General features: G+C 46.4%; 1 protein-coding gene across 2 annotated transcripts; it reads left to right on the forward strand.

Annotated features, from left to right (window-relative positions):
- UNC50 (unc-50 inner nuclear membrane RNA binding protein) lies at nucleotides 1-27,150 on the forward strand. 2 transcript variants are annotated; one of them, XM_068132351.2, is made up of 6 exons: nucleotides 1-183; nucleotides 1,387-1,677; nucleotides 5,164-5,284; nucleotides 9,506-9,645; nucleotides 25,884-25,985; nucleotides 26,262-27,150. In XM_068132351.2, the coding sequence occupies exons 2-6, from the start codon at nucleotides 1,419-1,421 to the stop codon at nucleotides 26,396-26,398; spliced, it is 759 nt and encodes a 252-aa protein (XP_067988452.2). In that variant the 5' UTR covers nucleotides 1-183; nucleotides 1,387-1,418; the 3' UTR covers nucleotides 26,399-27,150. The 2 variants fall into 2 exon arrangements, with proteins under 2 accessions (XP_067988452.2, XP_067988451.2); XM_068132350.2 differs by having other exon boundaries at nucleotides 76-217.

Below are 27,150 nucleotides of genomic sequence, written 5' to 3' on the forward strand. Positions count from 1 at the left end.
GCTTGTAACAAGTTCTTCCTATTCCACGTCTGTGGTGTCGTTTCCTCGGTTAGACAGATTTTTGTTTCACACGTTGTAGGGATTTTCACGTCTTTTTCTTCTGGTGATTTTCTTCTAGAACATGCTGTCTGACCGCAAGAACCGCGATTTCGTCGATCGTGCTTCGTAATCGGGTCTTTTCAGGTGTGGAGTTTATTCAGGGTTGAGGGATTGAAAGGTGAGAGGAAAGCGTCGGCAGTCAAGTGAATGTTACGTTTACTAAATTCAGGCATTCGAGCACTGTGTTACGTTAAAATGTTCTTCCAGTAAAGTGACATCTTCAAGGAGCATAATCGCACTGCTTCCAGACAACAGGGAATCTGATTTGGCGCTCCGGGTCTGATTGGCAGGCACTCCCAGGCCCTTTGCCCTCGGCCCAACCGCCCAGCCCAGGCCACTTTTGGTTTTGACTCCGCCCAGGCCCCTTTTGGCTCTGCCCAGGCCCCTTTTGGCTCCGCCCAGGCCCCTTTTGGCTCCGCTCAGGAGTTCTGTTCCCAATTGGGAACAAAAATATGGTGAAGAATCACTTAAAAATTAAATAAATCTCATATCCGAATCCATATTCGAATCTTTACCAAATTTAAATCGATTTGGTATTTTCACACACCCAATCTGTCCACTAAGTTACATCCAAATCCGTCCATAACTTTTTGAGATATCGTGTTATGTGTCGGTTTTAGCCCTATCCCTCAATGGTGAAGAATCACTTAAGAAATTCTCTGATCCGAATCCATGTTCAAATCTTCACCGAAATTGAATCGATTCTTCCTTGTCACATACGCAACCTGTCCACCAAGTTTCGTCCGGATCCGTCCACAACTTTTTTAAATATCATGCTACATATCATTTTTGACCATATCTCCCAATGGTGAAGAATCACTTAAGTCTTAAGATATGAAATAATTCTCGTATCCGAATCCTTAGTCAAATCTTCACCAAAACCTAATCCTTTCGTCCTCCGAATCCATCCACACCTTTTTTAGATATCTTGTTCACAGACAAACAGACAGACGACAGGGGTGAAAACATAACCTCCATCCACCTTCGGTGGCGGAGGTAATTAACAAAAACTCCTAAACAAGACTATCCGGAGCAGGTGGCCTCAACATAAGGAAGACAGCTTGTCAGAGTAGAGAATATGGCAGTTTGGAAACAAACATGTCTTTTCTTTGGAATACCTGTCGCCATGTTGAAATGCCATTAAACATCTAAACATTACTCTCATCAGAAAAAGAATAGCCATGTGATGAAGCAGCATTCAAAAGTGATGTATTTTGTGGGACACTGTTTAAACTTTTATTATCCCAGAACATTAACTTCCATTATGATTGTTTATCTTTTTGACAGAAACGGATCAGTGCAGTTTCGCCGGTTCAAGCATGCTGCCCACAAGCGGTCGGACGAGCTTTCTCCTGCGTGATGCCGCCCGCCACACGGCAGGAGCCAAACGCAGCAAGTACTTCCGGCGTATTTTTCAGTTCAAACAGATGGACTTTGAGTTTGCCTCGTGGCAGATGCTCTACCTGCTCACTGCTCCGCAAAAGGTGTACCGCAACTTCCACTATCGCAAGCAGACGAAGGACCAATGGGCACGTGATGATCCGGCATTTCTCGTCATTCTCAGCATCTGGCTGTGCGGTATGTCTGTGATCTCACTTGTTTAGACCACACTCCACTGGTGTTTTCAAGGCTGGAATCTGGCACACAAAGGTTGATCAAAATGGATTGATCCAGCTCGTGATTTTCTGGCCAGGCTATCTGCACGTTGGACTTTCTCAGACGAACTGTATACCCAGTGACAAATTGTTAAAATTGTATCACTGAAATAATTAATGATTAGAATTTTTCCTTAGAGTCTCTTCTTTTCTTCTTCTTCCTGTTTAACATGTTAAAATTGTCTGAGGGTTTGGGTGGGGGGTGTGGGGGAGTGGAGGGAGTGGGGGTGGGGGGAGGGTGTGGGTGGGTCCTCAAATCCATGACCATCTCATTGAGAAAAGAAATTGGGATTTCGTTTTCACGAAACATTTGGTAGGTCGAATGTGAAGAAAATTTGCAATTTTGCACCGTACACGTTGCATAGTGTAAGTGCTTTACTGACTCTTGCTAGAGGGAGGGTGTATTGCGCTCCCCTCAGGAAAGGTTGTTTCTAATATATTTGGTGCATGTCACACAAACATGAAGTTTCCCAGCATTTGTTGTTGCACCAATTGCGAACAACTTCTGCTTGGACCAAATGCACAACAACACAACAACATGCATTTTAAGGCCATTTTCCCTGCTAGAGCAGGGGTTAGCCTTGCGGTCCCCATGACAATCTTCTTCATATTGCCCAATTTTCTGCATCTCTCCTTGTTAACCCCCTTGCCCGCATTTCTTCTTCCACCGTCTTTAGCCAAGTCTTTCTCGGTCTTCCCCGTCCTCTACTTCCTTCTACATTCATTTCCATCACTCTTCTCAACCAGTCACTTTCATCCTTCCTCAACACATGACCAAACCATCTCAACCTGTTCCTCTTCACAGCATCAATCACAGGCTCTATTCCCATCATCTTTCCCAATTCATCATTTGTCTTCCTCTCTCTCAACGATACTCCGCACATCCACCGAACCATTCGCATTTCCACCCTTTCCAGCCTTCGTTGCTGCTCTAGTGCTCTATGTTCATTACCCATGTCTCGCTCCCATAAATCATAACACTTCTCACACATGCAGCATACACCTTTTCCTTCAGCTTCAATGACACTCCCCTCCTCATCAGCACGCCACTCAGTTCCCGAAACTTCTTCCATGCACATCTCACTCTAGCAACCGTTGCCGTGTCTGATCCACCTTCTCCATTCAGCATGTCTCCGAGGTAGCAAAATGTTTTCACACCTTCCAGCTTCACGCCGTCTCCAAGATCCAACTCAACATTTCCTCCATCTGCAGCTCCCTCTGTGCACACCTTACATTTTAATGTAGCTGCCACACTGGTTAATGACCCTCTCAGACCACTACATTTTTGATGAACCCACTCAGCGCACATTGCACATTGAATGGAGTTCACTCCGACACCCTTCCTGCACACAGCACAGGGCCACTTCCCAGTTCTTTCCACCTCACCACATGCTTTACCACTTGCCATCACCTTCATCTTTCCTATATGCACCTTCAGACCTTTTGTCTCCATACATTCCTTCCACTTGTTCATCTTTTCCTTCAGTCCATCCATACTTTCCGCAATCAACACCAGATCATCTGCATACAACAACTACCACGGTAAACCCTCCTTTACGTTCTGAGCCAGCACCTCCATCACAGCTACAAATAGTAGTGGACTTAGTACTGACCCCTGATGCACTCCCACCTTCACCTCAAACTCACCACTGTTCCCGTCCTTCGTCCTTACAGCTGTGCGCGCTCTTTTGTACATTGCCATCACGACTCTGATCAACCATTCCTCCACTCCTAACTTCCTCAATGCTCATGTCAATACTTCGCGTGGAACCCTATCGAATGTTTTCTCCGGATCAACAAACCCAAGAAACAACTTCTTCCTGTTCTCCATGTACTTCTCCTGCAACTGCCTCACAATAAAGAGCGCATCTGTCGTACCTCTTCCTGGCATAAATCCAAACTGCATTTCATCGATCTTCACCTTCTTCCTTATCCTCCTCTCCAACACCCTTTCCAATACCTTCATTCCATGCTCCAATAACTTTTTTCGCTCGGTACGAGCCACACTCCAGAGGGTCACCTTTCCCCTTGTATAGAGGGACGAGGGTACTCAGTTCCCAATCCACTGGAATGCGGCCTTCTTTCACCACCAGATTACAGATCTCTGTCATTCTCTTCACACCCCAACTTCCTGCTGCCTTCAACATATCTCCCACAACTCCCGTCGGCCCTCCCGCTTTTCTACCCTTCATTGCTTTTATCGCTTCCTCAACTTCCTTCTCAGTTATCTTCTCTGCCGGTCCTAAAACTGAGTTACTCTCCATGTTGCCATCCCATTCATTCTCTGTATTCAACAGCATTTCCATATATCTTTTCCATCTTCCTTTAATTCCATCTGGGTCCACAACGATTTGTCCCACTTCATCCTTCAAGCAACTCACCCCCATCACATCACACCTCTCTTTCGCTATCTGCTTTGAAATCCTGAATACCGCTCTCTGACCCTCTTCCGAATCCAAGCGTTCTCCGAACATTTTCCGACATGCCTCCTGCGCCTTTGCTACGTCTTTCTTTGCAGCCTTCTTGGCTGCCTAAAGGTGGGTTTTCACGGGACACGCGAACGGTTCGCGAAGGATGCGAATGTCGAAAAAATGGCAAAGTCCAACATTCGTATTTTAGGCTCCAAAAATTCGCCAAACATGCGCGGGGGTTCGGAAGCGTCGTCAATTGTACGCAGGAGTCGTTTTTTGTTCGGCGGGAATTTCAAACTTTTTTCACTGAAATAATATAATATATAGAAATAATATAGGGGCAATACCCCATGGCACAATTTCAAACTTTTTTGAAATTCCCACCGAACAAAAAACGACGCTTCCGAACCCCCGCGCATGTTTGCCGAACTTTTGGAGCCTAAAATACGAATGTTGGACTTTGCCATTTTTTCGACATTCGCATCCTTCGCGAACCGTTCGCGTGTCCCGTGAAAACCCACCTTTATAACTTTCATGCTCTGCTTTTTCTGCTCCCGTACCCTTCTTCCGTACCTTACCCTTCAATGGACCAAATGCACAATTGGTGTGTAATCCTGTTCAACGGTTCGTCGAGCCAAGGTTTGAATCCCAGCTGAACTATGAACTGTCCTCCTGGGTTTTCACAGGCAGGGTGATGCATCGTGTGTGCCATCCCTTGGATGGACGTTAAACTGGGCATCCCGTCTGCCGACATTAGTTGGTTGGTGAACCTTAAGGATCCCACGGTGTCCTTCGTGAAGAGTAGGCGAGCTATCGCCGGCACCCTGAACAAATTGCAAAATCCTTCCCTGACTTCCTGAACAGGAGTGGCGACCCGACCAGGATTGTAGCCAATCGACTGCTTTGGCTGCACCATCGGTCTGCATAGAGTATGGAACATGATGGTGTTGATCGTCATTGTCTTTCATCGTTTCTTTTGTCTCCTGTTTGGTTTGTAGTTTCCACCATTGGCTTTGGCTTTGTGCTGGACCTTGGGCTGCTGGGGATCTTGAAGCTCCTCCTTTGGGTGGTGTTCATTGACTGCATTGGAGTTGGCCTTTTTATTGCAACAGTCATGTGGTGAGATTTGACTCTAAGTTGAAATCCAAATTATAGAACTGTGCACTACTGGTATCCTTTGTTGTTTGGGGGTTGGGGCAGAAGGGAGGGGTGGGGGTGGGGGTGTCAGTACGGAAACCAATCATGTATTTAATTTGCAAAATCACACCTATTTACTTCTGAAATGTCAGGAATTTTATCATGGAGAACGGCAGTACTCCATATGTAGGGATGGCACAGGAAAAAAAAATGGCTGCCCCATTAAATGTGTACAAAATGATATGCTGAAAAGCTACTACAGAGTGAAGTAATGAGCCTTTAAAAGCCGTACCTTTATTCTCGAGGGTTTTCATAACGAACAAGACTGATAAAGTGGCCAGAATACATCGCTAATGTACCAAATCGGGTGATCGCAAAATCCCCGAATTGTACTTCTTTCTTTCTCTCATCAATTTGTGCAGACAGCCGAACACAATAATGGCTGAAGTGATTCCATCGATTCTAATGGGAGGAAGCGACATTGTCTCTTCGGTATTTCACCTGTACCATAACCCCAAAAAAATAGGGGCAATACCCCTGGGCACTCACCTGATAGAACAAACAGTATACTACACTCGCTGAATGTATTTTAAACCAATTTCAATGGTTGCTAGAAGACAGGGCAGCATGTAGAATTATACTAACATAATCATAAGACTTTAAACAAACAAATACCTATTTTGAGCCCTGAAGTGCCGCCACAGGCCTTATTTTTGGGTCCGTCTGTGATAGCTTTTCATCCGCACGATAACTTGAGAACAGCTGAAGGGATCCAAGTCAAACTTGGTACAGGTATGTATTGTTACATATTTATGGGAATGTATGTGAATTACTATTCAGGTCTTTGCTTATCAATGTGTAGTCTATTAAGGGTTGTTGTGGTTGGAGGGTCAGGAGCCCTTCTGGGAAAAGAGACCGGAAACGGAAGAAGAAAGACACGAGGTCGAGAGAAGCGACGAGGATTCTTCTTCCTCGCCCCGCTCCGACGAGAGGTGGGATCGATATTGAGCCGGGTGGAAAAGCGGCGTTCCCAAGCCCGTCTGGCGAGAGGAGTTACCGGGACGGGTACCTACCCGGTGGACACGTCAAGCTGCCGTGGGGCCGTGCACCGACCCAGCGTCTGGCACCGTTCGCGGCACCGTCTACAAAGACGCGTACGGGTCGCACGTTGGGGCCTAACACGCGTTGCAAGCGGCGTGTGGCTTTTGCCTGCTTTACAGTACCCGCTTCGCGTGGCCAGGAGGGGGCTGCAGCCGTGGTTCCCGGTACGATACATGCCCGGTGGAAAAACGTCCACCCGGGGTTCGTTCAACCGCCCGAGTGCGGCGAAGCCGACCATCATCTTGGTCAGGAGGGGCCCAGAGACATTGTGAGGGACAGAGACCAAAGGGGGTCGTGAGTACCAAAGGGGACACACGTATGTAAGATGGCCATCTTAATCATCTAGGGGATTGATTGTTGAGTGTGAATTGTGGATGGTGGATTGCTCGGGGAATATATCCTTGATTGTATCATTGAAATTGTATGGTATCATTACCATTGAAATATATCATTGAAAATCAGTTTTCTCTTGGGTGGAATTCATAGGGATTGCGTTGTGAAAGCGCATATATAATACCACTTTCTGGCGAAGTTCCTCTCACGGTCCGGGGGTCACCGAGACCAGGTAGTCACCGAGGGGACCACGTAACAGTATAATGATGTAAAAATGAACTGATTAGATTTTGGCGTCACAAGGTCAAATGTCAGAGATCATGTTAGGTAAAACTCCTGTTACCCAATAACCTGTTCCTACATAGAACCATTTCAGCAGTCATTTTGACTGTTCAAACAAAGGAAGCAAGGGGAATTGAAAAAAAAACACGAAAACGGTCAAAACGACTTTCGGCCTTCCTCATATTAAAGGCGTGTCAATAAATTAATTCTGGGTTTTACTGCCCTTTTACCCAGCGTCTATTACACAACCCTAACTAACACGTACATTAGTTCTTCGTGTCTGTTATTTGTGTACTTTATAACGTCCTTGAAAACAGTACGTTTCCTGTTTGGAATGATTGTTTGTTTTGTTTGACAGTCGAGCAGACAGAGTAAAATATTATCTCACTGCTCTCTGCGCATGTGCGATCGGGACGAATTCCGAGCCAATGTACGTGAAAACGGCAAACCTGTCTTCCTATTCATGTTTCGATTCGTGTTCAACATGTAACATTCGATTTCAATAAGTTGTTCCTCCATCACAAACTGATCAGAGGGACGGTCGGATGGGTATGAACCAATTGCTTAACCACGCTTTTTGTCTCCCCCGTTGCACCGCGGAGCGAAAGGGGGACAATGGTTTTCCCCTCCGTCTGTGTGCGTGCGTCCGTTCGTGCAGGACCGAATTCTAATTTGGTGTGTGGGTGCAACCCACGTCAAAATCCAAGATGGCCGCCGCCATGTATGTCTGACGCCGTGTCTGAACCTTGTGAGCGAAATATCTTGAAAAATAAGCGAAGTAGCTACCAACTTCTAATCTGGTGTGTGGGTGTATCTAGGCATAAGGAAGAACTCTATTGAAAATTGGGTCGCCACGTCAAAATCCAAGATGGCCGCCGCCATGTATGTCTGAACCTTGTGAGCGGAATATCTTGAAAAATAAGCGAAATACCAACTTCTAATCTGGTGTGTGGGTGTATCTAGGCATAAGGAAGAACGCTATTGAAAATTGGGTCGCCACGTCAAAATCCAAGATGGCCACCGCCATGTATGTCTGAACCTTTAGTCAGGGCCCTTAGGGATATTTTGGGGCCGTTTGGTTCAAATTCTTCCAAAAGCACCAAATTTGGCCCAGATGCTGCCCATGCCATACTCTTTCGATTTTTGACGGGCGCCCCCCCCCCCTCGGGGGCCCCATATTGGCGAAATACTAAATGGCCACCAGCCACCACCCAGATTAGAGGAAAATCAGTTAAATAACCAAAAGGGTTGGAATCATGTATGATACCACTTTTCAGGGGTTTTCGAGGTCGAGGAATCCAATTATGATGTTATTTTGATGATTCGAGGTCAAGGTCAACCCTCAAGGTCATCGTAAAGGTCATTTTTGAGTCAAACATGTCGGTTTCTGAGTTTTTTGTCAAGATTTACGCGAGGTTCACCATTTTATGTTTCTGGGTTGGGTAATCGAACTCTGACCTTATTTTTGACAATTAGAGGAAATATTTACATGTCTATTTCCTAATTTTCAGGCATATGCAGTTCATCAGTCTAATTACAAAGGTACGGATTTTGATGTTTTATGAACTGTATGCCATATCCTTGTGTTTAATTTTTGTGCGATCATGATCCGGGTTCACGTATACATGATTGTATACATGTCATAAATATGACGTCATAGGTCATGTGACCTGGCGGCCATATTGGATTTTATGAAAACCTTAAAAATGGATCCCTGCCTTCATTTTTCGATCGATTCATTTTGAACTTTGACCACTTATAGTACGCCATGTGATTGGATGCATATCCTAATTATGACGTCACAGGTCAGGTGACATGGCGGGATGGACCGGTACGGTCCCCGGATCATACCGCCCTTGGCGCCCGTCAAAAATCGAAAGAGTATGGCATGGGCAACATCTGCGCCAAATTTGATGCTTTTGGAAGAATTTGAACCAAAATATCCCTAAGGGCCCTGACTAGAGCGGAATATCTTGAAAAATAAGCAAAGTACCAACTTCTAATCTGGTGTGTGGGTGTATCTCGGCATAAGGAAGGACGCTATTGAAAATTGGGTCGCCACGTCAAAATCCAAGATGGCCGCCTTGCGTCTTCCACTTTGTCAACTCGCATCACTTCAACGACAGGGGAACCTAGGTGTAACGCTTGTCACTTTGTGTGCGCGGGTTAAAAAATACACAATTACACCAACACACACTACAAATCTACAACTACCTGTAACATAAACATCTTCATATAATTGTTGCTATTGCCACACAGTCATCTATGACGAAAATGGCACATGTTGTGATGGTAATCCGTAAAAGGAATGTGGTGTCATTCCTACTTTGACGACGGTTGTGGTGGGAACATTAAACGGGCCAACATTGATATAGTGATGGATCTGAACGGAGTAGTAATTGTTATGATCAACACTTGCCTCAGCTTTCTGAAAAGCAAATTTCTATTTGTAAAACGTGGTTAAAATTTTGTCTTTCATCCTTTCAGGTTCGTTTCCAACAGGTACCTGCTGAAGCAGCCAATGAGGGACATGGACGTCGAGTGGGGTTATGCTTTTGATGTCCACTTGAACGCTTTCTTCCCTCTGCTAATCATTCTTCATTGTGTGCAGCTGTTCTTCATTAACCGTACGTTTTGCTTCGGAGCTGCACCGTTTGATGCACCTCGTTTTAAATGTCGGCTTTGCATGTTTAAGTGTTCCCGTTGATATACGTGGCTGCCATATTTCCAAAAAGTGGTTTTCTTGTGTTGTATGATAAATTAAGTCATTGTTGCAGTTTCAATAACATTTTTCTCATTTGGGACTGCAAGGCACAAAGTTTGGGTGTGAGAGAAGGGGCAAGTAAAATGTCCCAGAAATCGAGCAAATCATTTTTATCCAGAATCATTCCAAACTGGGAGGGCATGGAATCATTGGTCGGGGCATCGGTGAACACTAATCGATGAATGTGCTTTACATGCATCAGATTATTCAGTGTTAGAACTACATATATAAAAGTCTTCATTTCCTTATTCCCACGCTTTTTGAAAAAAAAAAAAACGGGGGATATTTTAACTGTCTCCTGTCTGGTTGTCTATCATGCTTTCTCCTAAACAGTTGTGCAATAATTCCCCAAACTTGGTCAATCTATCACCACATGGCACGAAGGTCCAAGAGCAGCAGGGTGAAAAACGAAAAAATGCAATTACTGGGACACACACACACACACACACCACACCACACCACACCACACACACACACACACCGAGCTTAGGGCAGGTGCCAGCACTTCAGAGAATACTCTTGGTACCAGCGGTCACAACAATGGCGCCGCTTTTCTCCCTGCTCTCATTGGTGGATTTCCTCCTCCCCATAAGATGCCAACCAATGGGGATTGTCGGCTCTGTCCTTTTAAATTCTGAGCATCAAGCAAGGAAGCAGCGCATACCATATTGAAGTCTTTGAACCGCTAACCTCCCAGACTTGCAGCAAATGCTCTAACCATCACACGACCGAGTTTGGTTAATTTTTTCAAACATTTTAAAACGAAACTTTGTATACAGTGCATTCAGAAAGTATTCAGACCCCTTCACTTTTTTCACTTTTTGTTATGTTGCAGCCTTATGCTGAAATCGTTTAAATTCATTTTTTCCCTCATCAATCTACACTCAATACCCCATAATGACAAAGAGAAAACAGGATTTTAGAAAGTTTTGCAAATTTATTAAAAAGAAAAAACTGAAATATCACTGACATAAGTATTCAGACCCTTAACTCAGTACTTAGTTGAAGCACCTTTGGCAGCGATTACAGCCTCAAGTCTTCTTGGGTATGACGCGACAAGCTTTGCACACGGGTCATTCCATGTCAAATCATCAAAGAATCTGCCGTCATCTCTCAGATTTTTGTAAAACTTTGGGAACCAATTGGGACCCATGAAAAACGGCAAGAACTCAAATATTTTTGCTAACAGCCTCTTAATTAGTGAGATACAGACTAACGAACTTTGGACTAATTAGCGCGACGTCGCGAATTCAAATGGCCATATCTCTAAAAGTATAACACCTAGAGAGCTGGTTTTGGTGTCATTTTAAAGGTATTTTCATGCCCTATGAATTTGTCTGGGCAACATTGTCCTACCTCCAACCACAAAAAAGTTATCACAAAATATAAACTTCAATTGTGAATCCCCAAAAAATGTATCCTTCAAATTTCCTCAAATTCATCCCAGAGGTACCTTATGATGTCAAGAAGCTTCCACATAAATTTTGTGATGGGCACTCCAATAGTTTCTGAGATATGAGCAATAATGTACATGTACGTATGGCATATAGGTTCGAAAATCAGCATTTGTAATGTATTATACAATCAATAAGTGAGTTCAAGTACACAGTGTTCACTAACCTGACTTAGGCTTTCAATTTCCTCTTCAATGCAGCAACAGCAGCACTTGTTTCTTTCTTGGAAATACAATATGTCCTTCCAGTTGCAGTGGTTGGTTCAACAGTAGTAAGCACATCCTGGTAGTCAATAGTGAGAGGGTCTGCTGGTTCCGGAAATGTATATGATGGGGATGGTCCATGTGGATGGAGGAACTTAACATCCACCTCATGCCTCTCTGGGGTATGTTCCATGACACATGCAACCCACCAGTGACCATCATAATCCACTGTAACATAACCAGTTATGGCTGAGACATTGTGATCGATCATCCCAGGTGTAAGTTTCACATGTTCCTTTCGTTCTTCGGCTGAGAACGAAAAGGCTCGAACTGTGACTTTTTCCTTAGACACAGGAACAAAGCAAAGTCTCTACCACACCTGGTTGTCTTTTTGCCAGTTTCTTACGACACTGGGTACAGATTTTCTGTGCACTTTGCAGTTTGAGGCTTGGATGAGCGGCTATGGCTTTTTGGCTAACAGCTCTCAAGCCAGACGACTTTGGTTTTTCATGAGCTCCAAAGGGATTGCAGCAGGATTTCTGCTTCAAGATGAACTTTTCCTTGGCAGTCGTCATTTTTCTGCAGCTCCTTCAGAAGTGAACTGCCAATTTCTGTTGGTGGCAGGCCTAAGCATTACACTAAGCCAACTTGGACTTTCCCTGGGGATCTTAGACTGTGAAAGTTGCATCACCTCGACTTACCCACATGGGAAATCCCAGTTGGAATTCCCCAGATGAGAATTCCCCTCAGGCCCAGTTGAAAATGAAAGTATATGATACTTCAAAGCAATTGATGGTTGTTCCCTGTGTTCCCTGTCATGGCTAGGTTAGAATGATTGTATAATACATTACAAATGCTGATTTTCGAACCTATATGCCATACGTACATGTACATTATTGCTCATATCTCAGAAACTATTGGAGTGCCCATCACAAAACTTATGTGGAAGCTTCTTGACATCATAAGGTACATCTGGGATGAATTTGAGGAAATTTGAAGGATACATTTGTTTGGGATTCACGATTGAAGTTTATATTTTGTGATAACTTTTTTGTGGTTGGAGGTAGGAAAATGTTGCCCAGACAAATTTATAGGGCATGAAAATACCTTTAAAATGACACCAAAACCAGCTCTCTAGGTGTTATACTTTTAGAGATATGGCCATTTGAATTCGCGACATCGCGCTAATTAGTCCAAAGTTCGTTAACCTGTATCTCACTAATTAAGAGGCTGTTAGCAAAAATATTTGAGTTCTAGCTGTTTTTCATGGGTCCCAATTGGTTCCCAAAGTTTTACAAAAATCTGAGAGATGACGGCAGATTCTTTGATGATTTGACATGGAATGACTGACACCTGGATTTGCTGCCATTCTTCTCTGCAGATCCTCTCAAGCTCTGTCAGGTTGGATGGGGACCGTCGGTGGACAGCCATTTTCAGGTCTTTCCAGAGATGTTCGATTGGGTTCAAGTCAGGGCTCTGGCTGGGCCACTCAAGGACCTTCACAGAGTTGTCCCTAAGCCACTCCTGCGTTGTCTTGGCTGTGTGCTTAGGGTCATTGTCCTGTTGGAAGGTGAACCTTCGGCCCAGTCTGAGGTCCTGAGTGCTCCGTTTCAGGTTTTCATTAAGGATATCTCTGTACTTTGCTCTGTTCATTGTTCCCTCAACCCTGACCAGTCCCCCAGTCCCTGCTGCTAAAAAACACCCCCACAGCATGATGCTGCCACCACCATGATTCACCGTTGGGATGGTATTGGGCAGGTGATGAGCGGTGCCTGGTTTCCTCCAGACATGACGCTTAGAATTGAGGCCAAACAGTTCAATGTTGGTTTCATTAGACCACAGAATCTTCTTTCTCACAGTCTGAGAGTCCTTTAGGTGCTTTTTTGCAAACTCCAAGCGGGCTTTCATGTGTCTTTCACTGAGGAGAGGCTTCCGTCTGGCCACTCTGCCATAAAGTCCAGATCGGTGGAGTGTTGCAGTGATGGTTGTCCTTCTGGAAGTTTCTCCCATCTCCACACAGGATATTTGGAGCTCAGCCAGAGTGACCATCGGGTTCTTGGTCACCTCTCTTACCAAGGCCCTTCTCCCTCGATTGCTCAGTTTGGCCGGGCGGCCAGCTCGAGGAAGAGTCCTGGTTGTTGCAAACTTTAAGAATTAAGGAGGCCACTGTGCTCTTGGGAACCTTCAATGCAGCAGAGATTTTTTCGTAGGCTTCCCCAGATCTGGGCCTTTTTCGTAGACAATCCTGTCTGAGCTCTGCAGGCAGTTCCTTGGACCTCATGGTTTGGTTTTTGCTCTGATATGCATTGTCAGCTGTGAGACCTTATTTCGACAGGTGTGTGCCTTTCCAAATCATGTCCAATCAATTGAATTTACCACAGGTAGACTCCAATCAAGGTGTAGAAACATCTCAAAGATGATCAAGAGAAATGGGAGGCACCCGAGCTAAATTTCAAGTGTCATAGCAAAGGGTATGAATACTTATGTAAATGTGATATTTCAGTTTTTTATTTTTTATAAATTTGCAAAACTTTCTAAAATCCTGTTTTCTCTTTGTCATTATGGGGTATTGAGTGTAGATTGATGAGGGAAAAAATGAATTTAAACGATTTCAGCATAAGGCTGCAACATAACAAAATGTGAAAAAAGTGAAGGGGTCTGAATGCACTGTATTGTTGCGAATATGGAATTTGACCTCCATATCCGCTTGTAAATATTCCCCTATCTTCTCCGATACTCCCCAACTCTCCCCTTACCCCATTCCCTAGTCCCATTGTCTGTAAACAACACCCATTAGAGCCGATCTTCCCCTTCATTCCCCCATTAAATGTCGTGCCCAGGTCCCCCGCACCACACGTAGACAATTATAGGACATCTTGCTAGTTATTCTTAATCTATGTCAGTTAAGGACTTGTTTCCATTAATTATGACTCTTCGTTGCACCAGAATGTGATGATATGGCACCAGTAGGAGTTTAGGACCTTCCCATACCTCCCCGCATCTCTTCCCATCATCTCAAGCTCCAACAACAACCACAACAACAGCGGCTATGCGTCCTCACTCCGGCTCGGTTGGCCGCCATTGAACATGTGCTCGACGGGGTTACCCAGAAGGGGGCTCCCTGTCGGCCCCTCGTCAAGGGCGGAGCCGGTAACCCCCGCACCCAATGAGAAGCCATGGGCCGATGCCATATGGGGCGGAGCTAACGAGCGAGGGCGTGACTCCCCGCCGGATATACGCGGCCCCGCGCCGGACGTGACGTCAGATGCGCCCCGAGCTTGGAAGGAAAAGACGCCACCCTCCCGAGCGCTGAGCGACCTCCCCAGCTTGAGACCAAAGTCGCGACCCACAAGCGCTGTGATACCTTCACGCATCTCTGGACACCACCGTACGTGATCCTGCCCTGAGCACAGGTGCACCTGGAGCGATCGCTACCCGCTTTCCTGGCCATCAAACCCCGTGTGAGTGAGCCTTGTCCCGCGTTTACCTGTCGTCTGTCCGGGGATAATATAAGTGTGTTTAAGTGCCCACCTTCCTATGTTTCCCTCTTGTCCCTGTAATCTAAACCTTCCGCAATTGTAATAACAACCTTTGAGAACCGTATCCCTGGTGTCGTATTGTGTGATTGTAATCCAGCCGGGTGTCTTCTTTTTCTTATTGAGCCAGCATAGCGCGATTAGTCAACCCCGGGTGCAATCGGGGTAACTTGTACGGATACGGCGGCCATCCCGCTCGGCCCACCATACCATCAAAGTCGTATCTGTAACAATTGGTGTCGAGGAGTGGAATTCGAACCCGGGACTAAATTAGTTAGGCCCAAATTTTGGGAGGGAAAATCGATTCGGAGCGCGTTTCCCGCGCGAAATTATAACGGCGAAATTTCAATTTGTTTTACGAAAATAAAAAAAATAAAAACCGAGTTTTGAAAGTCGCGCTATGGCGGATCAAGACGGCTGGGGTCCGGTAAAGGAGAGTGAGGTAGGGTCGATCCAGGACCAAATTGAGGGACAAGAGGAGAGCGAAGCAGTGAGGGCGGCAGGTTCGCAAAATAGCGCCGTCACGCACGAAGTAGCGGGCGCGCAAAAAGGCGCCTCGCACGAGCGTGCGGTAGCCGAGCCGGCTGTATCAGCGGGCTTTAACATGCAGCCGATTGACATGCAGGCCCTCATTGCGCAGTTACAGGCAGCTGTACAGATGAGTATGGGGAGCCAAATTGAGCGATTGGGTGAGCGGTTGGGGAACCGGATGGATGCTCAGGGTGAGCGATTGGAGGGCCAAATGGGGGTAATGAGGGACGAAGCGAGGGGTACCGGTGAGAAGTTAGACAATAATTTTGAGGAGTTAGACAAGGAAATTGGGAAGTTAGACAATAATTTTGAGGAGTTAGACAAGAAAATTGGGAAGTTAGACAATAATTTTGAGGGGTTAGACAACGGGATAAAAGAAGTGAAAAATGGGTTAGAGGGGTTAGAAAACAGTATGGAAGGCAAATTGAGGGACATGAGGGACCAAGCGGAAAGGGAAGTTAAACAAATGGAGCAGCAGATAGAGGGGGTCAGAATGGGGGTAGAAACCAAACTGGATGCTCACAGGGAGGAAATGGAGCAGATGAGGGTGGCATCTGGGCAGGAGATGCAAGTGATGGGAGAGGAGATCAGAAGAGGAGTGAGTGAGGAGGTCGGAGGAGTGCGCGAGGAGGTGAGGCACTGTAAGGAGCGCATGGAGAAAGAGGTGAGAAAGGGGACTGTAAAATTGCAAGGTGGTATAGAGGAGTTGACGCTGGGAGTAGAACAACTGACAGTGGGACAAAAGGAGTTGGGGGACCAGGTAAAGAAGAACACAGCGGTAATAGAGGGTTTAAAATCGACACAGAAAGAGATGAAAAAGGACGTAGGGGTAATTAAAAAAGAGTGCCAGACGGTACATGAGGACATGACGAGGAAAATGGACAAGGTGGTAGAGGTAATGGAGGTTAAAGAGCGGGAGGTGCGGGAGCACATAGAAAAAAATAAAGTGGAGTTAGAGGAAGAACTTAAAGGGGCGCACGAAGAGATGAAGGAGATGAAGCAAAAATTAGAGGAAGTGGAAGAAGGGGTGAGCGAAATTAAGAAGCGACGGAGAGAGGATAAGAAAGAGATAAAAGAGGAGATAAAAGAATTGGTCCAAAGTCTGTGTTTGGATCGTGATGACGTGCTCATTAACCGGATGAGGGATTCGCAGGTGATGGAGGAGAAGCGAAGAGGAAGAGGACCCGGTGTAAGTGGTGACCAATATGGTCGTGCGTATGATGCGCCAGGGGATTTAAGAAGCTTGGGGATTGGTTTGGATCCGGGTGTTCGTGAAAGGCCGTTGGTGAAGTGTGCGACAGGTCTGGTGTGCGAAAATGGAGGTGTGCGAGAAAGTCCGACTCTGGGGTGTGTGAGGAAAAAGTGCGTGCCAAGGAGTGAGGGTGTTGGCGAGAATGAGTCGGTCGTAGCGTGTGTGCGAGGAAGCACGTGGAAGCGCGGTGTGGTGAGTGTTACAGAGGGTGTAACGGGAGAGTGTGCGCGAGAAAGGTGTGTGATGGACAGGTGCATGAGGAAAGAGTGCGCTGTCAGAAGTAAGGAAGAGTGTCCACCTGTGGTGAGTGTTACAGAGGGTGTAACGGGAGAGTGTGCGCGAGGAAGGTGTGTGACGGACAGGTGCATGAGGAAAGAGTGCGCTGTCAGAAGTAAGGAAGAGTGTCCACCTGTGGTGAGTGTTACAGAGGGTGTAACGGGAGAGTGTGCGCGAGGAAGGTGTGTGACGGACAGGTGCATGAGGAAAGAGTGCGCTGTCAGAAGTAAGGAAGAGTGTCCACCTGTGGTGAGTGTTACAGAGGGTGTAACGGGAGAGTGTGCGCGAGGAAGGTGTGTGACGGACAGGTGCATGAGGAAAGAGTGCGCTGTCAGAAGTAAGGAAGAGTGTCCACCTGTGGTGAGTGTTACAGAGGGTGTAACGGGAGAGTGTGCGCGAGGAAGGTGTGTGACGGACAGGTGCATGAGGAAAGAGTGCGCTGTCAGAAGTAAGGAAGAGTGTCCACCTGTGGTGAGTGTTACAGAGGGTGTAACGGGAGAGTGTGCGCGAGGAAGGTGTGTGACGGACAGGTGCATGAGGAAAGAGTGCGCTGTCAGAAGTAAGGAAGAGTGTCCACCTGTGGTGAGTGTTACAGAGGGTGTAACGGGAGAGTGTGCGCGAGAAAGGTGTGTGACGGACAGGTGCATGGGGAAAGACTGCGCTGTCAAGAGTAAGGGTGAGTGCGCTGTCAGGAATGGAGGTGAAAGTAGTGAGAGTGACATGGAGCGTGAGTTAGTTGTGACAGGTGAGCGAGGATGTACACCTGGGATGGAAGGATGCACACCTGGAATGGTAGAGCGTGAGTGGGAATGCACGCTGGAGTTGGTGGTGAGGCACGTGGTTGGGTGTGCGAATGAGAGCACACCTGTGATTGTCACAGAGGAGGTGACTGAGGAGGGGGCGCGAAGAGGTGTTTTGGTGAGGTGTGCGAGCAACGAATGTGTGCCAAAGTGTTCGGTGGTCAGGTGTGTGACCAAGGCTGTGAGTGGAATGGGTGTACCTGGGTGTGTAAGGAAGGGTACGAGGAGCATGGGCACAGCTGGATGTGTGAGCAAGGAACGGGCTGCGGGGTGTAAGCGTCCAGGTGAAGCATCGACGTTACACGGGTTAGAGGTTAGAGCGACTTTTAGCCGAAGCAGGCCCTCGGTGCGTGCCGGGCCTCGCTTTGAACGGCCGCGTCCAGGCTCCACTAGGCGGAGCTGGCAGCCCGATAGGAAGGGTCGTTATGGCGACCACGTTTTGTTGAGACGTGCCGGCAGGTCGAGATCGGGACATTGGATGGCTCCGTGCCGAGAAGGTGCGTGGGATCTCGGGCCGGGTAAACCTCCTTCCCTGCACCGAGTGCTGGACGCATCCAGCCGCTGGCACAAAACAACCAGCATCCATTGCTTGGCTTTACGAAACCGGGCTTTGGACAGGGATTGGCGCACCGAGAGGTATTAGTGAGTAGACTGGGTGATGAGGTTAGTGTTTTGGACCCAAAATTAGAGAAAAACAAAATTTGATGATTGGCAAGGGATTGGCAGTAGTGATTGGCAGATGATGGGCAGTGATTGGCAAATTTTTAATTTGTTGAAATTTGATGTGCAAAATTGGTAGTGAGAGACCCCCGATGTGGTGGGATGGCAAATCCACCATCCTTCCCATATGTGGGGGCAAAGGAGCAATAGTTTATGGGGTGTATGGCAGTGGAAACTAGCCCGGGTGGGTTAGGTTATATTGATAGGGATCTAGCGAAGATGACCTTAGGTAACGTTAAGGTTAGCTAGTGACTGATACCTGTAGTGGGGACGCAGGTAGTTTAGTGTGTGTGATAATGACGAGGGAGCGCAATAGTTTAAAGGGACGACTGGGAAGCGCAAGTTTCAGAAGGGAGTAGTTAGCTGAGATGATGCTGTGTGTGTGAGAATTGAACAGGTGTGATTGCACAGGTGTGCAACTGGACAGGTGTGTGGAGCAGTGTATGAGTAGTGAGTGTTGTGGATCAGCGCGAATGCGCTTGGGGAGAGAAGGGTGCCGGTGGCACCAGGTGTGAGAGCACAGGTGTGCAAGTACAGGTGTGTGGAGAAAGTTGGAGTAAGTGGTACGGAGTGGTGTGCATGGTGCGAAGGTGTGGATGGGGGAAGAGTGGACCCCCATCACGGATACCCGGGGCGGGTAGTGTAAGTGTTAGGTAGAGGGTGCAGGTAAATTGTGGTTGGATATTGGCATTTGTGGTGGGGTTGCAGAATGGTGTTGTGGATGGGTGCATTAGTGTTGTGGAAATGGCTGGGCGTGTAGCCTGTTAGTGTGTGTAGTTGGTTGGGCACTCCACCACTGTGAGGATGTCGGCCAGGTGAGGCCGCAGGTGGGCTCTGGGAGCCGGTAGAGTTGTGGATGGGGCCTGAGGATCCCGGGTGTGGATCGGGCAGCCCAGTGCCAGAGAGGGCACGGAGTGGGGAGAGAGCCAGAGGGCCTTCCCCTGGTAGTTAGGTTAGGGTAAGGAGCAGGTAAGCTCGGAGGCAACTGCAGTGGTGGAGGTGTGCAGGTGGGTAGACCCACTGGGAGAGGTACACGTCGCAGCCCAGAAATTGTACGAGGGCACCGGGAGATGAATCGGGGGAGTGAGACCCCAAATTGAAGAGCACCACAGTTTGGCCAATGGGAATTGGTTTTTAGAACCCATAGCGTAAGAGGGCCAATGGTTTGGCCGGAGAAAGACCCCGGGTAGTGTAAAGTTGTTAAAGTCATTTAGGAAATAGTTAGGATTGATGAACCTGTCGCACCATACGCAGCCACTTACCTGTGGTGATGATGATGACTCCACACCTGTGTTTTCTTTGTTTTGTGCAGGAAATGAGAATTGCTGTTGGATTTGTGAGACGCATCACGACGTGGATGAGACATTGGGGTGATTCCATCTCTCCCTCCCTAGGAGGGACTGATGATGAATTGGTGATGGCAAATTTTGATGTTGAGTTGGAGATGGCAAATTTTGATGAGAGTTGAAAATGGCAAATTTGATTGGTTAGGAGGGAGAGAAGACGAATTTGGTATATGGGAGGAACGGGGAAGACAGTAGGGATGTTTGTTGATTTGTAAAGTAGATGTTTATGGGTAGTGTTGTGTTGTGTGGATACAGTAAGGGGTAAGGGAGGGGCCATGTAGGTTACCTGGTGGGGGGGGGGCGTACGATAGGAACGTACCTGTCTCACCTGGTTCCCATGTGCCCCCAGTGTGCATTACCTTATATTGCGTGCACTTTTGCGCCCTTACCACCTTACTCACTTGTTTCTTCTTTTGTCTCCCACCTCCGAGGATCTGGCTTTGGGGTAGAGAGAGAGGAGAGAGAGGTGCTGGCTACGCAGTTGTGGGCCTGCACTTTCGCTGCTTGTTGCCTGGATCGATACACCATATGGACCGCAATGTTGGTGGCCACCCACAATGGACCGTAGTTCTTTTGCGGCCAAGCACCACCCGGGGATGGACCTATGGGTCAACGGGGCACCTATGCCATACAGGTGAACCACTAATAATTAACACCAAGTGCACCACAAGAAGAGCAAGAGACACCTGCAGGGTTAGGGGTTGTCGAATTTATTTTTATTTCATTGAACAATGGTGACTGCACCGATTGGTGGTGGGGTGGTGCTGTTGATGCTCGGAAAGGGTGCTCTGCACGTTATTAAAGGCCGTCGGCCACAGAGCACTCGTGGGTTGGTGTATCGATGTTGGCAAGCGCGCTCTCTCTATGCATAACATCTGCATGTGTTCCTCCAAAGACAGGTCCTGGATCGTAGTGTAAATATCAGCGTAGTCTTGTAAATAATGCTCCCTACCGGCTGTATGTTTAGTTTGAGGATTCTTTCCGGATTCGGTTATCCTGTGGGTGTGTTTCTGAGAGGAGAAGGGTGCAACGTCGCAGGGGGACATATTTACTCATTTGTGAATATCTATAAAACTGTCGCACTCAGGGTAGAGTTAATAGTAGAGGGAACTACATTGCGTGCCACACTAAAGTAGGTAAAAATTTATCGGGTCGGGACGCCCCGAGGGTAGAGAAGGGTGCAATGTTGCGAATATGGAATTTGACCTCCATATCCGCTTGTAAATATTCCCCTATCTTCTCCGATACTCCCCAACTCTCCCCTTACCCCATTCCCTAGTCCCATTGTCTGTAAACAACACCCATTAGAGCCGATCTTCCCCTTCATTCCCCCATTAAATGTCGTGCCCAGGTCCCCCGCACCACACGTAGACAATTATAGGACATCTTGCTAGTTATTCTTAATCTATGTCAGTTAAGGACTTGTTTCCATTAATTATGACTCTTCGTTGCACCAGAATGTGATGATATGGCACCAGTAGGAGTTTAGGACCTTCCCATACCTCCCCGCATCTCTTCCCATCATCTCAAGCTCCAACAACAACCACAACAACAGCGGCTATGCGTCCTCACTCCGGCTCGGTTGGCCGCCATTGAACATGTGCTCGACGGGGTTACCCAGAAGGGGGCTCCCTGTCGGCCCCTCGTCAAGGGCGGAGCCGGTAACCCCCGCACCCAATGAGAAGCCATGGGCCGATGCCATATGGGGCGGAGCTAACGAGCGAGGGCGTGACTCCCCGCCGGATATACGCGGCCCCGCGCCGGACGTGACGTCAGATGCGCCCCGAGCTTGGAAGGAAAAGACGCCACCCTCCCGAGCGCTGAGCGACCTCCCCAGCTTGAGACCAAAGTCGCGACCCACAAGCGCTGTGATACCTTCACGCATCTCTGGACACCACCGTACGTGATCCTGCCCTGAGCACAGGTGCACCTGGAGCGATCGCTACCCGCTTTCCTGGCCATCAAACCCCGTGTGAGTGAGCCTTGTCCCGCGTTTACCTGTCGTCTGTCCGGGGATAATATAAGTGTGTTTAAGTGCCCACCTTCCTATGTTTCCCTCTTGTCCCTGTAATCTAAACCTTCCGCAATTGTAATAACAACCTTTGAGAACCGTATCCCTGGTGTCGTATTGTGTGATTGTAATCCAGCCGGGTGTCTTCTTTTTCTTATTGAGCCAGCATAGCGCGATTAGTCAACCCCGGGTGCAATCGGGGTAACTTGTACGGATACGGCGGCCATCCCGCTCGGCCCACCATACCATCAAAGTCGTATCTGTAACAGTATGTAACATTTTTTTTGATTTGACCCCAGTTCATGCCCCAGGGGGGAAAACCTTTTTCCATCTTTCAACTTTGCTTTAGGTGGGAAGCGTGGGGCTTTGCGATGGCGCCATTGACCGCTCCAGTTCAGTTTGAAACTTGTTCATCTTGGTTTTGATCGGATTAGTGTTGTCACTTTGGTGGCATACTTGTCCACCTCGCTTGGCTCTTTTTTTATTTCCAGGAGAGGCTCATATAAGACCAAGGTAGAACTGACTGGGACAAACATAAAGGGAATTCATGAACAGGATAAGAGGGGAGGAAACACTGAAGCTAGCAAGTAAAACGGTTGGGTTAAGAAAGGTTAATGTGAGTAATATACATCCTGGGTCAGAATTGGGGATGCACTTCTGTGTACTGCCATTATTAACCCCCCCCCCCCACCCCCCCCCACTTTTATTGTGGGATCAGCCAGGGGAAGATTGGCCTGAATCTTCACAAACGGGCTGGCCAGGACTGCTGTTCAATTAGTTATATTAGGGCAGGATTTTGGAATTTGGCTGTAGTGCTGGTGATAGTTCGCCTACTCTTTGCGAAGGACACCATGGGATCTTTGATATCCACAAACAAATGCTGGCAGACAGGACACCCGTTTAACGTCCATCCGCAGGACGGCAGACACTGACAAATCACCCTGCCTGTGAAACCCCGGGCTGATAGTTTATAGTTGGGTTGGGAATCTAACACAGGATAGACAGTTTAGAGGTGTGTGTGTGTACCTCATGGCCATTCTGCCAGATGAGATGGTGATGCACCACTTGCCTGATAACCCGGAAGGAAGGGTGAGGCATAACATTGTCTGGAAGGTGGTTCCATAGATGGTAGAAGTGAGGATTAAAAGAGTTGAGGTGTGTAAACAGCTAGGATTTTGGAAGTTTAACAAAGAATGGGCAACTGAAAGAATGTGTGCCTGCTGGAGTAGATAGGGAGGGTTGGAGCACAAGAGCAGAGGAAGCAATATTGGATGAGGGAACTATCTATTTTAACTGGAACAGCAATACCTCGCTTAACGCTGCCCCGTAGAACGCGGATTCGTTATAGCGCTGCCCTGGAGTAAATATTTCCGAAAAAAATAAATAAATAAAAAAAAATGGCCACAACGCATCACTCGCCAAGTAAACACACCACTGGCTACATTTGTTACCTCCACCACCAAAGGTGGATGGAGGTTATGTTTTCACTCCTGTCTGTTTGTCTGTGAACAAAATATCTCAAAAGGTTGTGGATGGATTCGGACGAAATTTGGCAGACATGTAGCGTATGTGACAAGAACGAAATGATTAGATTTTGGTGAAGATCCGGATTCGGATCCGGCTACTAGAATTTATTAAGTGATTCTTTACCAGAGAGATAGGGCCAAAAATGATACGTAGCAGGATATCTCAAAAAGTTATGGATGGATTTGGACGAAACCTGTTGGACAGGTTGTGTGTGTGTGTGACAAGGAAGAATCGATTCAATTTTGGTGAAGATCCAGATCCGGATCCAGCTTGTATAATTTTTTAAGTGATTCTTCACCATTGAGTGGATATGGCCAACCAGGTGGAGGCGTTCTGAGTGCCGTTCTAGTTTGTACTGTATTCATGCTCTGAGCCAATCGGTGGTTTACTCCACCTTCATTTTGTAGCAGGATGAGTCTCCCCCCACTGAGTAAGAGCAACAGCAATTATTGTTTTCTTCATATTTATACTTCAGATATTTTTTTGATACTTACTGTTATTACCCTGCACTTGTGAAGCGAAAAGTGGGGTTAAGCACGTATGTACGTGTCGGCATTTTAAAAATACATTTTCTCAACAGCCATTGGTCTGATTGACGCGAAATTTTCACCATGGTATGCATCTCCTCGTATAGTTTTTTTTTTAGTGATAACGATGACGTCATAGGTCACACTATGGGCACCATCCTCAAAAAACCTTGGACCTCAAACTGCTCCATCGAAAAAATAATGAAAACTTGGGTAATTGTGAAGAACTGCATGGGGAATAAGTGTTAATGATTATTGCATTGGTGTTATCATTGTGACGTCATAATTCGACAAGTATAATGCTTTGTCCGATCAGTTTGAAATTTCCTGAGCGGGATCTGCACAACTATATTGGAGAATGTAAATTTATGACGTCACCAGTCACGTGGTCTGTCACATTGGATAAAAAAAAAGAAAAAGAAAAAAAAAAGTTGGCTTGCACCAAGTTAACTGCAGGGTAAATATTCGATGAATACCATCCAGTTGTAATAAAATATTTATTTATAAAATATGTTTACCATCTTAGCGCTATTACTGATACCCCAAGGAAGCACTCATGTAAGAAATAACGCTGTTGAGAACACATCTCCATATAAACAACGGTATAATGACCCCACCTGGCACATTTTGAATTAACTTGCTCTTTTCCAGGAACACCTGCCAAGTGCTAAGCTAGGTATTCGTAAACATTTACTTAGCAAGATAATTGCAATATATCATAACCAAGCTGGTTGAGTTCACAAACACGACCTGAGTTGGCATTTCACATATTCAAATAATAATTACTTTAATAAATCTGTAATTTACTTCCAAATATAATACAGTACAAGTCAGGAGCCTGGTGTTGGCTTAGCGGTTAGGGTGCCGGCTTGGAGATCCCAGGATCCTGGGTTCGAATCCTGGTCGATCGCTGAATTAACGCCAGGGGGGTTGACTCAGCCTGTCATCCTTCCGAGGTCGGCAAATTGAGTACCAGCTTGTTGGGATGAATGATCCCGGTGTGTACCTCGATTTGGAATAGGTACACTGTATCCCTGCGCATCGTAAGAGCGTGACCAAGGGTTGGTGTCAGGAAGGGCATCCGGCCATAAAAGCATTGCCTCAAATAGGGAACCATGATTGTCATGGGGCCATTGTCATGGTTAGCAAGGCTAACCCTGGCTCTAGCAGGGAAAATGGCCTTAAAACGATCATTCATTCATTCAGGAGACGACGATGGTTCATGAACGATCGGTATGCAATGACAAAGGACTGACTATAACCGAAACAGGCCCGGAAATGTCAAAATGAAGGTTACTGACCTCGAAATGACAGAAAATAATGTATAATCAGTTATGAGGTTAGTTAGCTACACAATACCGAAAATTCGGTGAAAAATGAAATGAAAAAAAAAAAAAATGAAAAATCGAGCTCCGTGGGGCTAGACACATGACATTGGCCTAACCAAATATCGAAACCCCTGTCAGATTCCACCAAACCCCTCAGAAAAGATGTAGCTTGAACTCGATTACCCCCTAAAAAGACATCTTTTTCGGGCGGGGCTCCGCCCACTCCAGGCAGGACACAACTAGATCATGATATCGACCTCCCACCCAAGTTTCATCAAGATCGGATATCATCGGGTAGTTATGCTGCAGACAGACACATACACAGACAGACGCACACACATGACGAATATCGTGGTCACTTGATAACTCGTGAACCAACAGTATATGTACATGTGTGTCGTGAACTCTGTGAAATGGTCCCGAGCACACGCTGGCACTTTCCCCATTGCATGTGGAGCACTCAACGTACGCGTGTACTTGTCGGAAGTATTCTGTCTGGTTAGGTTACCAGTTAGCGTTTGCAACGCAATTACCGAGCAAAGCTCGCACATCTTGAATGAAACAAGATGTAATTGTTCGTTTTGTTCCAGACGTGATCATCTTGAACTGGTTCTTTGGTCGATTCCTGGGGAACACGTTGTGGTTGCTCGCCCTCAGTTACTACATCTACATAACCTTTCTTGGCTATAGCGGTGAGTTTAATCTGTTTGGTGAGATGCGATGCGGCTCTGGCCATCCACCTGCTGCTTCAGGTCTCAACACATTACAGCATGTGCTTTTGGGATTTGGATTGTCTATACTGTTGTGGTTTTGAAAGCTGTATCGCTGTCGAACCTCATTCCAAAGTGCAGAAAAAAAAATCCACTTTAAATAGTTAAAAGCATGTAAAGTGAGCATCATGGCTTCGCATCCACCACAACAAAATTGTGCCTTTTGCTTTTTGATACTCGATCACATTTCTCTTCCAGCATTGTCATTCCTCAAGAATACGGTGATTCTCCTGTATCCATTCACGCTGCTGTTCCTCCTTTACATTCTGTCGCTCGTGTTGAATTGGAACTTCACCGCAGGCCTCTGCTGGTTTTACAAGTTTAGGGTGGAATGAGTAAGGTTTATACTCATGCCGCTATGATTTCATTCTCTATCACTCCCTACAGACCGTCATTTTTCATCGTCTTTCAAGCAATCGGTCAATGCGATTGGTCACATAAAAAAAACATGCAGCACCAGTCAAAAACTCGTGTACAATGTGATCTTGAAGCCTATACTTGATTTGATTCATGAGACTTTGAACTGGGAGAAGTGTTTTTGCTCTGTTATTGCATTATTGGCTTTGTAATTGTCTAAATTGTTAAAATGGCTAAAAGTGGGGTTGGAATGATTTTGTGGCCGCCTTGTTTTCCGATACATTGCCCTGTTGCTTTGACTTTAAAAAAAAAATCTCATTCGAAGAACATGTTAATGTTTGGAATACTCAAATGGTAGTTGGTTGTTATAATTGAAGTACAAGATGACCGCTTCTGGCATTTGTAAATCGATACTTTCACTTTGAGGTAATATGGTGGACACGAAACTCCTGGATTCCAACAATTGACTTGTGGGAGGAATGGCAGCATGGTTGGTATAATCAGCTGTTTGTGTTTACCTTCATTTGTAATTAACTAGCTGTGGGCAAGGATGATTTGATTCTTTACTTTCAGATTATGACAGTTTTTGTATACGTAGAGCTTTAATTGAAGACATTAAAACGGAACAAAGTATACAACTTAGCATTTTATATCCACAACTTTTCTACCTCATTGTTCAATTTAAACCCCGAATAGTGCCACAGGTGGTGTATTAAAGTTACAATCAACA

This window comes from Myxine glutinosa, chromosome 12 (genome assembly GCF_964187855.1).
Source record: "Myxine glutinosa chromosome 12, kmMyxGlut1.1, whole genome shotgun sequence".
NCBI classification, from domain to species: domain Eukaryota; kingdom Metazoa; phylum Chordata; class Myxini; order Myxiniformes; family Myxinidae; genus Myxine; species Myxine glutinosa.